The sequence below is a fragment of the Watersipora subatra genome, chromosome 7 (assembly GCF_963576615.1).
Source record: "Watersipora subatra chromosome 7, tzWatSuba1.1, whole genome shotgun sequence".
Taxonomy (NCBI): domain Eukaryota; kingdom Metazoa; phylum Bryozoa; class Gymnolaemata; order Cheilostomatida; family Watersiporidae; genus Watersipora; species Watersipora subatra.
The window spans coordinates 63,251,155-63,267,728 of NC_088714.1; the positions used below are offsets into that span (position 1 = coordinate 63,251,155).

At 34.1% G+C, this 16,574-nt stretch overlaps 1 protein-coding gene across 1 annotated transcript in view; it reads right to left on the reverse strand.

The window, feature by feature from the left end:
* Positions 1-11,224: 11,224 nt before the first annotated feature.
* LOC137400981 (kinetochore-associated protein 1-like) overlaps positions 11,225-16,574 on the reverse strand; it is a 66,093-nt gene continuing 60,743 nt past the window's right edge. The window contains exons 31-34 of the mRNA XM_068087318.1: positions 15,870-15,944; positions 15,695-15,790; positions 14,181-14,317; positions 11,225-11,416 (exon numbers count right to left, since the gene is read on the reverse strand). Of these exons, the coding sequence (XP_067943419.1) occupies positions 11,389-11,416; positions 14,181-14,317; positions 15,695-15,790; positions 15,870-15,944 (336 nt within the window). The 3' untranslated portion in view covers positions 11,225-11,388. The remainder of the gene's footprint in view (positions 11,417-14,180; positions 14,318-15,694; positions 15,791-15,869; positions 15,945-16,574) is intronic.

Genomic DNA, 16,574 nt, shown 5'->3' on the forward strand with positions numbered 1-16,574 from the left:
ATATTTTGCAATTTAGTGTGATTTGCTATAATAGAAACTTGCTGAGCGAGAGCTTCTGTCACGTAGCAAATCTATTTTTGGTACTAATATTGGATTAATCACAGACAAGACTCTTAGGAACGTCTCAGTTATAAAGAGCAACTAGGTATTAGAACTTTTTTAATGGAAGTTTTCTGGAAGTCTATTATTTGCTTCTGGAAGCGTATTTGCTTGCCCTGCTTTTTATTTGCAGACTCACCAAACAAAGGTGAGCTTAAAAAAGAATTGCTCTGTTTAAAAAAAAGCTGGTTCGTTCCAAATTATGTTCTCATAAACCGAGTAATTTTTGCTCCCATCATAACTTACAAGGCACGTGTTTCCCTTGTAACTCTTTAGCATGAGTATATGCTCCCTCGCTTCATTTTGGTTGAGCGCTCTGTGAGAGGTGCGGCACCATTAGCCTTTGTGCAAAACTCATCACTTTTGTAATTTGAGCACACCAGTGTCAGCGCATTGACTTTCTTAAAGCCTGTGAGGCAACTTAGTTGTTTCATGGCAGGAAGTCAAATCTCATTGGTAATTTGATGTGTGTTCTTTGCCTGAGCTCTGAGCTGCACTGGTGAGGCTTCAATAGGCCAAAACAGTGCTGTCTGTAACATGAGTATGTGTGTATATATAAAATATATTAGGAACTGAAAACTAAAAAAATTGTTTACTACTCAAAGTTTCATAGTTGCTACAATTTATCAGGTAAGACTAAAATGGTCATTTTAGTTTTACCTGATGAATGGTAACAACCACGAAACTTTAAGTAGTAAACAGTTTTAAAAGTTTTCAATTCCTAATATATTTTACATAAACTCTCTATTTTAATATTGAGCACTTTCTTCTAGTGAACTGCAACCTTTTTCTTCATCAGTATACATATAATATATAAAATATATGTATATATAAAATATATATGTATAAAATATATATATAAAATATATATACATATGCGCGTATATATCATTTATATGTCATTCATATATAATAGTTATATACATGTATATATGAGAACAAGGAGAATAGCCATTATTAAAAGGCATACCTAGTTGTAGATTTTTTCTTTGCTTTTTGAAAATACATGAGCACCTTTGATAATAAATTTTGCAACAAAAAATGCATGTTGCCTAATGTTTCAGTGATAATAAAGAAGTTTTTGCTGTAAATTAGTCGATTGTGAAGCAACCTTGGTCAAATAAATATTGTGTGGTAACAGATTATTATGTTGCATTGTTTGTAAATTCAGTTGGTAATCACACATTTGTAGTTTATTCTATTCGTATCATCTTGTTTTACTATTTCAGGTTTTTAATTGCACAAAGTGAAAGTGTGATACAAACTTTAGTTAAATCAATGAAAACTAGAAGTAATTAAAACATATTTATATTCAGTACTCTGGATATTTACTCAATGCCAATATCCAGAGGGGCGTTGAAAATGATAAAAAGTGTGAGGCTCAAAGCTTTGGCTGGTTTTTCTATGAGCAAGTAGATATCGACTTTTACATCAAAAATATATTATTAGGATATAAAAATGCTTTGAAAACCACAAAACAGGATCCAATGATGACTCTTGAGTAATCCACACCCAGAAACAGATTAATCAGCTTTCGTTTTTACATGGCCCCTATGGGTTTGACCCAGAATAGCTCAAGCCATGTGAAAAAGTTTTCAATTCTGTCCTATGTAAGTCCCAAGTGTCGTTAGAGATTTTGTAAGAGGTTATTTTGTGGATCTGTATAATGTTAAGATTATCAAAGCTAAATTTATATTTATCTAAGAACTTTCATTGCCTAAATTATTTGACCAATAATCTAAGTTCAGAGTTTTCTTTTTAATCCTCATTAATCCTAAAATGATGCTAGAATTTTGTATAGCAACACCAACTTTATTGCTCACCGTATTGACTATCACAATAATTATTGGCGTCCGTAAACTATATTATTAAAGCAGCTAATTGAAGCTTCTATAATAACAATGGTGCAGCAGAATAATTAATTTGCAAGTCAGAAAAAGGCACTAGAGTTGGTTGATGTTTCAAGATGAGATAGGCAAGTCTAAAAGTTTGTATTTTGCATTGAAGGTGCTCCAAATACAGGTTTATGGTAAGTATAGAAGAACTGTTTACATCCTTCTCTCTATCATGGTTTATTTGTTTTGATTGGTCAGCTGCTAGTGTTGTTACATGAACTACCACAGCTTGACTAGGTTACTAGTGGCTATAAAAAGACACAACCAAGCAAACAACCATAAGCAACAGGGTTTTTCATCGATTAACAGGCCAACCTTACAGACACCTACATGTAAACTGCTTGTGCAGTAGTATATTTGGCTCTGACTTACCTCTGTTATACATTGTCTCTCGGTAAAGTTTTCCTTGCGTTAAGCGAAGGTGATGCTACAGACAGCACATTAGTTTAGAAAAATGTAGTACTTTGGGGTCCAACTACCTTTCACTAAATTTGTAAAGAGTGAATAAATGCTTTTTTCTACTTTCATGTAAACAAGTACTGGACATCAACTTGTTATTAGCTCCTACATTTTTCACTTGTTGTGGAAAATCTAAATATAATTGTTTTGCGCTATGAATAGATATTGTTTAGGTATAGCCACTGGAATGATGAGCATCTAGTAAAATATACAACCGTCACAGCAAAACAGTTCTAAAATTATAACATTAACAAGCAACTCTTGCAACTGTAACTTTAAAGTTTGAACTTTCTGATTGGGAAATCAGTGCTGATATGACTCACAAACTTTGGCTCGTAAAGAAAAACAAATTAAAAAACGTGCTTTTAAAGTTTGAAGTTTCCCTGAAAACAGATTTTAAAAACTTGACTTCTTCAATGCCATATTGGGCAATCTTTAGACAAACTTACCGAGTAAGCTAAAATTTGGACTTCAACTGTTTCCAAGATGTAATGCTATCTTAACAGGTTATGAGAAAGGTGTTAGTAAAGTGAAACTTGTTTCTTTTTATATCAAAAAATAATAGGGTATTACTGAATGAGGTAAAAAATGTGAATTAACTAAAACTGATGACATCATCAACTATTGCACAGCTCATGTTGTAAACTTTTACTGTGCCACTTTTTATACTATTTCATCTACTATCTAAAGCGATTCATGCTTGTTCACTTCTACAGTTTTTATACGATAAGTTGATGGACTCGGAAATCTAAATTTCTGACAAAATTAGCTATGAATGAAAAGCACAAAAAGCATCAGGCAAAAGGTAAGTAAAATCTCAACATGCTTATTGGCTAGCTTCCTATTGGTCTAGTCTTAGTTTCAGAAGTTGAACAATCTTTTGTTATAATTAAATTAAACTGACTACGCTTAGTTTAATCTGAATTAAAAATGAAGTAGTTTTAATGTAAAAGTTTTTGTTTTTGTACTTTTTGTAGCCACTTTGTTTGACATTCAAGTGCTGGTCTTTGCAAATTAATCTAAAAAGCAACAAAACTTTAAATAAACTACAATTTTAAACTTCTCTGGTTACATATGAAAAACGATCAAGACTTTTGTCTCTAGATTCTCTTTCTTTTCCTATTAGGTGATACAGAAACTTTAATCCACCCTAAAAGTTACTGATCTCATTTTGATAGTCTTTTAACTTCCCTAATGCTGCAGAAGTAACAGCTTTACATCTCTTTGCAAATTTTAGTGACATTGAAATGAATAGCAATATAAAAGTAGGCATATTGCTTAAACTACAGATGAATCTCACACGCAGCAAAGTACTAAGTTTTTTTTTTCGTTCTGTTGAGAATTATATACTATACTATGAGCAAAAATGTGTTGTGTATTTTGATACTAAAATTTAAAGTAAGTGAGTGTATTTCGTCTCAGTAAAAGAAATAGAATGTTTGTATGTGTGATCATTAAAAGCTGATGCTGACTGGAAAATACATGAATGAAATAAAAATTTAAAACCATAAAAAGCATATTAATTGTTAAAAATGTGATTAAGATACGATATACATTCAATCTAAAACAGTATTTGAGTAGGTTCGCTTTGAACTTCATCACAGACAGACCTTCGGAGAGTAGTTCTGTCAAAACTAAGATTTTTGTGGCTTTTGATGTTATCAACCATACGCTTCTGATGGATAGGCAGCAGTCACATAGTTGTTGGACAGACTGCAACTCTGAAACCCCACTAAAGATTGGTATCTCTATACTTTATCTTAATCTCGATACCTTATCTTTATCTCTATATCTTATCTTAATCTCTATAACTAATCTTAATCTCTATAACTAATCTTAATCGCTATACCTTATCTTAATCTCTATACCTTATCTTAATCTCTATACCTTATCTTAATCTCTATAACTAATCTTAATCGCTATACCTTATCTTTATTTCTATATCCTTATCTTAATCTCTATACCTTATCTTAATCTCTATACCTTATCTTTATTTCTATATCTTATCTTAATCTCTATATCTTATCTTAATCTCTATTCCTTATCTTAATCTCTATACCTTATCTTAATCTCCATACCTTATCTTTATCTCTATATCTTTTCTTTATCTCTATAACTAATCTTAATCTCTATTCCTTATCTTAATCTCTATACCTTATCTTTATTTCTATATCTTATCCTAATCTCCATACCTTACCTTAACCTCTATGCCTTATCTTAATCTCTATATCTTATCTTAATCTCTATATCTTATCTTAATCTCTATACCTTATCTTAATCTCATACACTGCCCTTAACATGTACAGTAAAGATATATGTTTGCATTCTTTTAGCCATATGAATTATTTTGCAATATTTTCCGCAGATTAGATGTTGCTGTTAAGAAAAATTGAAGGAGAATTAATGTAAAATAACATTAACGATGTGAGCTCCCCTTACCTTATTGTGAAATTATACTAATCATGAGCTTAACGCCGAGTGAAATTTATAAGAAAAATTTAAAAAACTTGTTGGCAAAAACAGTTAATATCACAAGTACTGCCCAGTGTTTAAATTAAAAAACTTAAGTCAATTTTTTTCTTTTTGAAATGGCTAAATGAGTGAGTTTGGAAAAATGTTAAAATGGTTTATGCATTTTAAATGTATATTATTACTGCTGGTAAAATGTAAAATCCCTATAACGTAAATATTCCTGGAATGGAATATTTATACTGTATATACTGTAGTTACACCCAACTGTAAAAAATTGGGTCTCTCATTTGATGATGGATATTTTTTATATTTCGTTGTGTGTACTTATTTAGGGGATGCCTTAGGAGCCCAAAAGTGCCTGAACTTATAAATGCATATTGCTGCACCATGTCGTTAAAATTAAGAAAAGAACTTTCAATAGCCATTGCTAGCAGGAGTTTGTGAGGTGCAGTCATTTTTGAAGCATTAAAAAGCAGAGAAAACTTTCCTAGCAAAGTAATGGCCATATTTTGCTTGTTTACTTCCAAAAGGCAAACGTAATTTGGTAGAGTTTATGCAAACATACATGTGTATATAATTATATTCTAATGAGGAAGAGCTATCTAGCGTTCTGGTGTAAACCATCAAAGCCTACAGAGGTATCTGTCTACTGTACACTGTCTTTATCAATAGAACTTAGGACTAACTTTCTATGCTCATATATGTCGAATTACTTACGCTCAATTACATATAAATGAGAGTATAACTCCAAAACGTTGCACAAATTATATTTGAACGGCCACCTACTGTAAATGAATCCTTGTTGTTGTTTATACACTATATGTTACCACTTTTATGTAAATAGCAAGTTGCGTGTTTCAGGTCTAACAGCCTGCATTGCTGTGATATGCTTTCTGTGCCTTACCATCATAATTGCTGTTGCCGTTTTGATCATCTACAAAAAGCGCCAAAATACACCCAGATCAATCAATATAACCGCAGAAGAGTCAGTTTACTTACGACCAATGGTGCCAAAGTCGGGTGAAAATGAACCTGTCGATTGTGTCAGCAAATCAGAGGAATTAAGAGCTTGCCATCAGAAGAATATGATGCAGCAGAATACTCTGATATCAATGATGCTCAGTATGAATCAGTTTATATGCGGATGAAACTCTAAAACTCTGAAACTCATGACTAACAAACATGCTGTGATAATATTCAACTCAAGATATGCTCTCAACTGCACTAATAGGAGTCACATTGCATAATATCACTATAACTTTTACTGTTACTAGCACTATTACTCTGGTTCTAGCTTTGATAACTTACAGAATATCTCATTTAAGGCCAACTTTAAAACATCTACACACTGCATTTCAATAGTTCTAATAATTCACTAGTTTTTAAAGCAAATTTATAATTTTAACATCAAAGATTCATTTTGCAACTCCTCTCATTGATTTAATTTTATCAGAGATGAAAATCTGTAGATGCTCTTTTTTAAACTAGCGGAATAACTAAAGCGACTTTAATGTTTTTTTCAATGTATTATTTTTCTTATAATTCTGTCATGATTTTGATTTATGATTAAATTATAAGAAACTTTTTATATTTTAATACAACTGGTAACCTTTATAATATTTACTTGTTCATGTTGTTTTGTAAGTTACAGTTTACCAAAATAGTTTGTTGTATTATTGCTGTCATCACCAGGACAAGCCCTACATGCAATTAAGGAAATCAACTGCTCTCAACTTTTGTACCGTATAAAAATGATTTAAATTGAGCAAAATTAAATTTCTTTACTAAAGTTTTATGGGTGAAAAATATAAAATCTTTATTATTAAAGATTTTTGTGAAAGGTGTTTGCTTACAACAATTTCTCTGTTCTCTAACCGCTATAGAAAGAGCTTATTTGTGAAGAAATGTGCATATCTTTAGTATCTGATCAAAGAAAATTGGTCAGTAATAAAGCCATATGACTTTTCCTCATCACTATTAATTAACATCTAGAGATAGACTGAGGATGGATGTAATGGCTGAGAGTAGCCTATCTTCTAACTTTACACAAGAAGATGGTAACTCAGTGAACACAGACTTACTGCTCCCCAATTGAAAGGTTTATTCCATTCACGGATTCCATTTTATAGTAGTCAGTTTCTGTAAGTAAGGTAAGATATTTAGGACATTACTGAAAGCATAAACTTGGAGCAGAGTTGTTTTCACATGCCATCTGCAAAACTTCATGAATTGCCTCAATCTAAGTTTGCTATTTCACCTCAATTAAATCAGCAAGAAAACTCATAAGGTCATAAACTCATAAGGTCATAAACTCACAAGGTCATAAACTCATAAGGTCATAAACTCATAAGGTCATAAACTCATAAAGTCATAAGCTCATAAGGTCATAAACCCATAAGGTCATAAACTCATAAGGTCATAAACCCATAAGGTCATAAACTCATAAGGTCATAAACTCACAAGGTCATAAACTCATAAGGTCATAAACTCATAAGGTCATAAACTCATAAAGTCATAAGCTCATAAGGTCATAAACCCATAAGGTCATAAACTCATAAGGTCATAAACTCACAAGGTCATAAACTCACAAGGTCATAAACTCATAAAGTCATAAGCTCATAAGGTCATAAACTCATAAGGTCATAAACTCATAAGGTCATAAACCCATAAGGTCATAAACTCATAAGGTCATAAACCCATAAGGTCATAAACTCATAAGGTCATAACTCATTTTGAAATTTTTGAATAACTTATTTCCACTTTCAGAATTTACTATTCCTAACACACAATAAGCAGCAGCTAAAATGCCTCTCCTCACCGGACTGTTTGATGTTTCGTTGATAATCACTGACAGAGCTGCATTGCATAGAGTAATTTTTAAGAGTCAACCAAGGGCCTTGAATGTTTTAGTTATATTGCACTCTTTACTATAATAAGGGTCTAAAGTCGCTGATTGATGTTGGGGCACATATTGCATCATACAGGATTTGAAATCGCGACATTCAGTTTAGTACACCCACACTTACACATACGCACTAATCGACCATCTTGCTGCATTTAGGAGTGAATGTGCAGGTAGTTATTAAACCTGGTAATCTCTCAGAATGCACAAACTGCCAAAGGTATAGTTTGTCAGAAACAACAGTTGGAGGTCGAGATAAAAAACTGCTTTGCACAGGATTTGAACTCGTGACCTTCGACTTAACAGCCCGTCACTCTAATGCCTTGGCTAATCATCAACTTTTCCGGATTCCAGAATAATTGGGCATATACATGTACTGTACACTATATATGCACTTACTCTCTGTGCTTTATCGGGGGTACTGGACGAGCTTCCAGGGCATGCTAGACCGCCAGTCAAATTAATAGGCTAATGAGAAAATGAATAAGCCACATTTGAGGCAAAAATATAGTATGACATAAATAACTACATAACACAAAATCTTTAGTTGATAACACATTTTATTTGTGAATTATAACTTACAGGATGAATACTGTTGAATTGCCTTGTTACAAAAAATCTCATGTCATTTAATTAAACTGGGCGACAGAGCTTTAAACTTCGAAACAATATAATTCAAACAGATTTTCTGTAGTATGACCAGCAATATCCATATTGAAACTCACCTCCATGAGTACCTATCAAACAGGATGACCCATCAGATAATTGCTGAATTTTGTGACGAGTTGACCCGATTTCAGTAACGCAAAAGGCGTATTATTACAATGTGGCGGTCTCATGAGAGTGCACTAGTAGCAGTGTATGATTGTAACATCATGTGGTCCGAGAGCATAACTAGTTGATACACCCTTGAAGGAGCAGGTTGAAAAGGAGGAAACGGGTGAATAATAGGAGACACGGACACAGGGCTTAGAATGGTTACGGACCGACGAGAATAATAGCCAATACTACTACAACTGATATCGCTTGGTACAACTAACTAATCACGTTTGTAGCTTTCCAACACAATATTTATGTAATAGACACATAATGAAAAAGTAATGCAGTAAAACCAGAAACAATCGTCCTTGTTTAGTTTTTGCATGAACAGCATGTTGATTTTGAATACCGAACTTCATGACATTACACCATTCTAACTATGAGGGCAAAAAGTGACAAAACAACAAATGCTACTTGAGGTTCGAAAAAAAATTATAAATGCTTTATAAGTTTATCCATTTCGATTTAATCTTAAACTAGACGGAGTTTCCACTGTTTATCAGATTGTTTGCTATTGTTTACTATAGCTTGTACTGTTTTAGCGCAAAAAAGCCGTTAATAAGTTTAACTGCTTACTGAATAAAACAGGGTAACTCTGTGATGGTTTCATGTGTTCTTAATACATACTGCCAGCTTTTTATACATACTCTGTTCAACTGCCAACCAAATAAGACTTTCATCAATGTATATCTATGTAAACGAATCAATTTAATGACTAATTTAAACATGGAAAAGTGCAAATAAGTTTTTAAAAACTAATTATAAAGTTACAAGATATTAACTCACAATGCTAGGCAGGCATGTTTGTTTTATAATGAAAACAAAATTACTTTTTGTACCTTCTAAACTAGAATCATGACCTTTAAGAAACCTTGAGAGTGTCACAGATAAACAGACCCAAAATAGAAGCTCCTAGTGCTAAATGATATACAATTTTAAAGGGTTTGGAGGTGAGTGGTAGCTGTGCCCCTGCAACAGATGCCTTCAACAACAAAGTAAGCTTGAGGAAAGCTGAAAGACTATATCAGCTTGAATGGTTTCACCAGCCATTGCACTCTGCAGAAATTAATGAAGCAACGCAACTGCCATGAAGAAAGAACTATCATGTAAGAGATTGTTTGTTACGAGATACTTTAACGGCTGTATAATCCGGTCCACTTCAACTTACTCTGCTGCACAAGTAAATACTAAATACTAAAGTAAATACTGTATTGAAAATACGCTCAAATATTATTTGCTTTGTTATACGTTAAGAAGAACTTTACAATGCTAGTTTGGAAAAGAGGCCCGTAGGACTTAACTTGCTATTTTCATTTGCTGCGCGTGCACTACGCCTGGGCATTTTTGCACGGACGAGCTTACACAAAATCTTTGTAGATTTTGTTAGAAAGTATCAACATTTTTTTATAATTTGCAATTGTTAATATTTGAAATGACCTGACTGGCAGAATGTTTCAAGATTAAAATCGAAAAAACATGATGGCGGTTCACATGCTTAAAAGAAAAACGCATTGCAAATGACATCATTAATATTTGTCATTACGTTTGCTGATATCGGTTATTGCGTTCAAGTTGTGGTGTTATGCGTCTTTACTTTGTATTCACACTTTCACTTCTGAGTGTTTTAACTGCAATCAAGTTTTGTCGACTTTAATCTTGAAACATCCTGGCAATCAGATCACCTCAAACATCAAAAAACGACTGCAAATGATAGAAAAATATTGATACTTTCTGAAAAAATTTACTAGGTTTAGTGCGAGTTAATTTTTAACACATGTATTAGAGCCCAATAATATGTATGAGAGACCAATGAAAGTGTATATGGAGCTTGCTAGTTTCTAAACAAACAGGCCTTGACCACTATTTTATATAATCCATTATAGAGAGACCACAACATCAACCAAAATAACTTCCCATTTGCAGTAGCTATAAAATTGACTGTCATATTGTATACCCTTTGAAAGAGGACAAAATGCCCTACAAGATCATGCCATTAATTTTATAATCTAAGAGGAGATAACCCTTATAAAACTCGAGTCAATGCACAAGTCTAACCTACATGTATATTGGCATATACGGTAGCTTGAATTCTGATAGGTTTCGCATCTGCAACCAGTTTTTGGTTTGGGTTGCTAGGGAACTCATGTTTCAATGTCTGTATGAAAACCCTAGGTACAACCCTAGTCAACAGATATAACAATGTAGCAGCTGAACAAACTTAACTGGAGACAGGTTTGCAATGAAAATGACTGAACTAGAAGCAGAATTTGGTGTAGACTCCACTGCTTCAGCCTGTCAAACACACACCAATTCTGACTTGGACGACGATAGTTGCCTGACTTGGACAACGATAGTGTACATGCCTGACTTGGACAACGATAGTGTACATGCCTGACTTGGACAACTATAGTGTACATGCCTGACTTGGACAACTATAGTGTACATGCCTGTCAACTATAGATTCAATACACAAATTCTTTCCTTCAGTGTATGTAACCACAGTCTTTTAAAAAAAATTAATTTCGTCTCAAATACAGAGCCGACAAGAAAAACAACATGGTCAGTCCAGAGTTGAATATATAACCTTTGTATTAAAATATAAACATATGTTTAACATAAGTAACAATCTAACTCAATTATTTCATCAACAAGCAGTGTTAATAACATAGTATTAAAATGTAAATGCTTGGGAGCCATAGAGTGTAAGAGGGGAGAGTCAGCGATGACATATCTGTTAATTCATCATCTGAGCTTGGCAGCAACTGGACAGCTGTAAGTAAAACAAATTAAGAGAATCAACTGGTGGCCAACTGACAGTCATCCAAAGCATCACTTATGGTGTCAACAACAAAGGGCCGACGAACTAAATATATTGATATAAATTAATCGTCTCTGTTGCTATGCACAACATACATTAGATGGGCCAGCTTGCTGTAGCACAGAGCTTGCCATGTGAAAAAAAATTCCTCGATCTTTAGGACAGAATGTAATTTTTATCAGAGCTCAGATGCAATTTTTTTCATGGTATCACAAGCGAAGGAATGGACCTCTAGTCATCGAATAGTGAAACACCATAAAGTTATATTGTTTTAATAGAAAGGAAGGTAAGGCATGTCGACCCATGACCCCTAGCTTCTACAGTTAACATGCCTTTACCTCATGGCCATGAATTGCCTAATTTAAAATTGAGCATTAATTCTTGCCCTGTAGGAAATTTTTAAAGTAAAATGGTTTGGTCAGATATATGTTATTCAGAGACCAATAAGTGTTTTATATAATAATAGTAGTTATTCATAAAAAGGTACTCAACCACATTTCACAGCAACATTACCCACCATATACGATCCACAGAGATGCCTGACAGCATACATGAAGTAACAGTATACACTTATAAGAAGGTTAATTGCTTAAAATGTTCTTGAACTGCAGCCAATCATAGACTACATGATGATTAAGAAAATGAGTGTGCTGAACCTTCACTGAGTTGTCTCCTCTCACATTACAAGTGGGTTACACTACGCATTACAAATTGGGTCATGATCACAGAAACCATGGTTAAGTCGGGATTGTAAGATTTAGAGTTATCTACATTAGCAGGAGAAAACTCTTACAGCTATTTTGCAAAAAATTTTTTGATTCTAGCTTAATTACAGCGGATTTTATGGTCAATAAACTGAATGCACGTTTATCATCAGTGCGAAAACATCGTTCTGAGAAAACTGGTGCTAAAGTTTGAAAAACGAAAATCAATGCACAATTTTGTTTACATTTCAAAACGTCATAGCAACCAATATCAAGAAGTTGTGATATTTATCTAGATTTCTTTATTTATATCCAACAAATTATGATGAATTTAAAAATCTAAACAGATTTTATCTGGTTGTCATAGAAATAGCTGTATATTTAAAAGAAAATGTATTACTTAATTTTGCAGATATTAAAAACGGCTTGGCAGTACCGTGATATCGGACGCAGCCAAATCATCAACCAAATCTTTAGAAAAATAACAACAGTAACATATTGCACACCATCGGTTTCTATATACTTCCATCTTGGAAACTCGAATAATTATTCTTATAATTAAATCTGATAATAATCCTATAAAATCGAATAATTATTCTTATAATTAAATATTGTAATAATCTTGTAAGAACCGTTAGGAAAATATCATCGTAATTTCCTTTACTTCCACTGCTTTTGACATCAGTTGAAATACCAAAGTACTCATTACATGTGTCCAAATTGTCAGAGTTATCTTTAAAATCGGCAAAAAAGAAACGATTAAATTTATTGGACGCCATTTTTCAGTACTTCCTGTTTAGCATAGCAACGGTTTTAAGGGGGTTATTCCAATGGTTAAAGACTTCTATTGGCTAAATTGACTTCAGATTCAGAAAGATCACTCTTTGATTGGTCCTGATGCACGTGCTACAAAAATCGTTACTAATAATATAAATTCAATTGGTGCAACTTCAAAGTCGGATAACTCAACTTCGTGATTTGCAACTTAACCATGGTTTCTGTGACCGCGACACAATTAGCAAGCAGCTTTGTTTAGATTCCCTGATTGCCAAACTGATTGGAAAGCTGGTCAAACTGATATTTTATGGTTATTAAAGCCTGGATCAGGAACCGCATGTTATTATAAGATGTTTCTTAAAAGTGCGAAACATTTCTCTGGGCTACAGATGTCTCATGGCTAAAGGTCAAAGTTGATACTGCTCAGTAGGGATTTCATATACCGTACCTTTTGGACTATTAGCCGTTACTTTTTTTGATGATTTGAGCCATGCGGCTTATATAAGGGTGCGGCTAATCTGTGGCTTTTACTTTCACCGCTAGGGCGCATTAACCATAATCTCCGGTTAGTGTTCCTCTAGCGGTGAAAGAAAATGCGAAACAATGCCTAACGAAACAATGCCTAACGGTACTGTTCCGTTAGACACTAGGTTAAAAAGTGTCGGTTAATACGAAACAGTGCCGTTAGGCAATGTTTCGTTTTAAACAGCAAAGTTGCTGCGGCATTCAAAAGCACCGTCCGGAGTTCTGCGGCCTATACAAAGGTACGGCCTATGTGTTGTTTTACCATCATTTTTTGGAAAATAAAGCAGATGCGGCTTATATACATGTAGGGGTGCGGTTTATAGTCCGAAAAGTACGGTAACTTTCATAGTGCTTATTTTTGTAATCAAAATCAGATAACCAATCTATAATCAATCTATAACAGACAAATAAAAAATATAATTACTCTTGAAATGCGGATCAAACATTTCTTTTAGCAAATAGTAACTAGCTCATACCAACAAGTGAGAACAACTTCTCATAGCTTGCTTTGAAGGAATTATTGAAATTTTTTGGGAAAATTGTAAGTACCGAGTCACCATGTGTTAGAAAAAAACACAAGATGAAGGATGTGCCATTTCCAGTCATATCGATCAGTTTCTCAGAGGATAAGATTCAAAGTTTAATACATACATGTAGTCACAATAAACAATCAGACAAATTAAGGACTAAACTAAGTTAGAGATTCCTACCATGACAAAGCTGTTTCATAGCCTGTGGTCCCGTGAGACTTATCAGCCAGAAGCTGCCAAGCCTGGGTGTACACTTGCAGTGTCCACAGCTGAATCTGGTCAGCTGTGGCAGCCAACACCTCTGCAAGCTTGTCGACCTAGCAAATGAAATTTTAGGTAAAGAAAATTTTTTATACCTTGTGCCATCGAAACTGGCGTAGCTGACAAATTTCACTCAGAGCTAGACATAAAAATATCAGGCGCCCTGACAGAAATAATGCAATAGCTTTAGTTGCATCGGGATTGAAACAGCAGCATACCTATATATTTAGAGAGCTGTGTTATATGAAACATTTTTCATGGTGTTAAACCCTAGCCTTACAATAGTTATGTTCAGAAATTTTTTAAACTTCAATTTTTTTTCATATCTTTCCTTTCATAGCACATACTGCACAAATTTGACATGATAATTACATTTTTTTTATATATTACTATTTTAATTTGCCTAGATACTAAATTCAGCAGTAACAGATACACCCTGGTGTGATGACAAACATCGAGATTCACATGAGCTTTATACTTAAAATGTATGATGTCAGGGTGTAGGAAGATTTGATTCAGACAATATTTACTTAGCTAGTAGAATATATAGCCTGCTACCATGAGCTATGAAAAACTGCAAGCTATACACTTTACCTCTTTAATATCCCCATACACCTTTACTATAAGCCTCATCAGTATCCCTATGCCTGCATATATCATCATATCAGATATCTTATGTTAGCATTTTGTTTTGCTCCCATAAAAATAATAAAGAATACCTTTTTGTGAATTGTTCGTCGAACAATGAAGCGCGGTGAGTAATTTCCACCAGTTTTGGAAGAGAAGCAAACAAATTATCAGTTTTAGACTCTTGAGGAAGTTCTGACAAATACAGGAGATAGAATAAAAGTGTTGATTTATCTCTTATTTGAATTAGAGTAAAGATTTGCGGATCATCCCGTGCTATGGATTTATTAAGAATGAATTCATTTTCTGCTTATTAAGATCGATCGCGAGTGAAATGAAACATCGATGCAACGAGATGCTAGCCGGTGCTGCATTCAATGTAAAGTGAAGTCCTGGTAAACTATAAAACGTGTTTGAGTTTTTGATTGGTAACATACATGTAATAGATATTAGAATTATTAATAGGTATCAATTTCAGACTAGTATTGCAGAGCCAGAAGCTATGGGATTATAAACACAGCGCTGAAAAAAGTTTATCTGCACATCAGAGTTGATGTGCCCAGCAATAGCACCCTAACGCACATAATGAACGCTGCTACGAATACAACGATATAAAGTGTAGCCCTATTGGACAAAATTCACCTTATACACTGATGTCACTAGTTTCACTGATCATGTGACTGTAAATATGGGCGCTTGTTTTATACTCAGGTGAATCTCTAAACTAATCTCTAGTGTTGATTGCAGCCTTCTGGGAGTAGAGGTCAGCGTATACGAGAGCTGAAGGTCATAAATCTATAACTCACCATGTTCAGCTGAACCATCTGCTGCAACAGCGACCTCCACATGATGACTTCATAATTGTCCGTCTCAATACACAAGTCTGCGCAGAGTTCAATGGCCTAAAACAATAGCTAATCCTAACTGCTAATCCTTACATGCATGAGAGACTGGCATACATAACATTTACAGCAAACTTACCTGCGGGTTGCTGGTGTAGTTTTTCCTCAGCCTAATCAACAGAGAGCTCATGTCACACGAGTAGTACTCATCCACCTGTGGAAAGAACCAGGATCAAAATCAACAGAAACTTCATATAACGTGGAGACATACTGACTAGGAGAACACCTTGCTTCAACAGGTAAAGAGCTGGGTTGAGAAATACAACTTGTCACTATCACATGCTAGGGTTACATGACCGCATGCTAAGGTCACATGATCACATGATTCCAAGAGTAAACTGTTTCTCATCGTGAAGATGGACCAACTAAGTTGGAGGTTACATACGCACACAGATATTCTGTAACATAATGCAGTTTTAATGCCACAGTTAATCATGAATCTATTCATGTTCTCTAAATATTGGGGTTCGAAAACAATGCAGAAGTTAATTCAATTTATGCATGTTTTAACATATAACATGGCAATCATAGCCATAATAGTTCAATACTATTTTGTAAAACTTCTGCAGATACCCACAGAGGGATACTGCTGCAGATAAAGGGTAAGTGATGCTGCTGCAGATACCCACTGAGGGGTAATGCTACAGATACTCAGTGTTACTGTTGAAAACAACTAGTGCTTCGACTGCTATCGCAGATGTCTATAGTTAATAATTAATATGTAGGGCCTACTACCTACGTATACGGCTGCAATGCAGAGAAAAGTTTCCTACGTTCACATAGT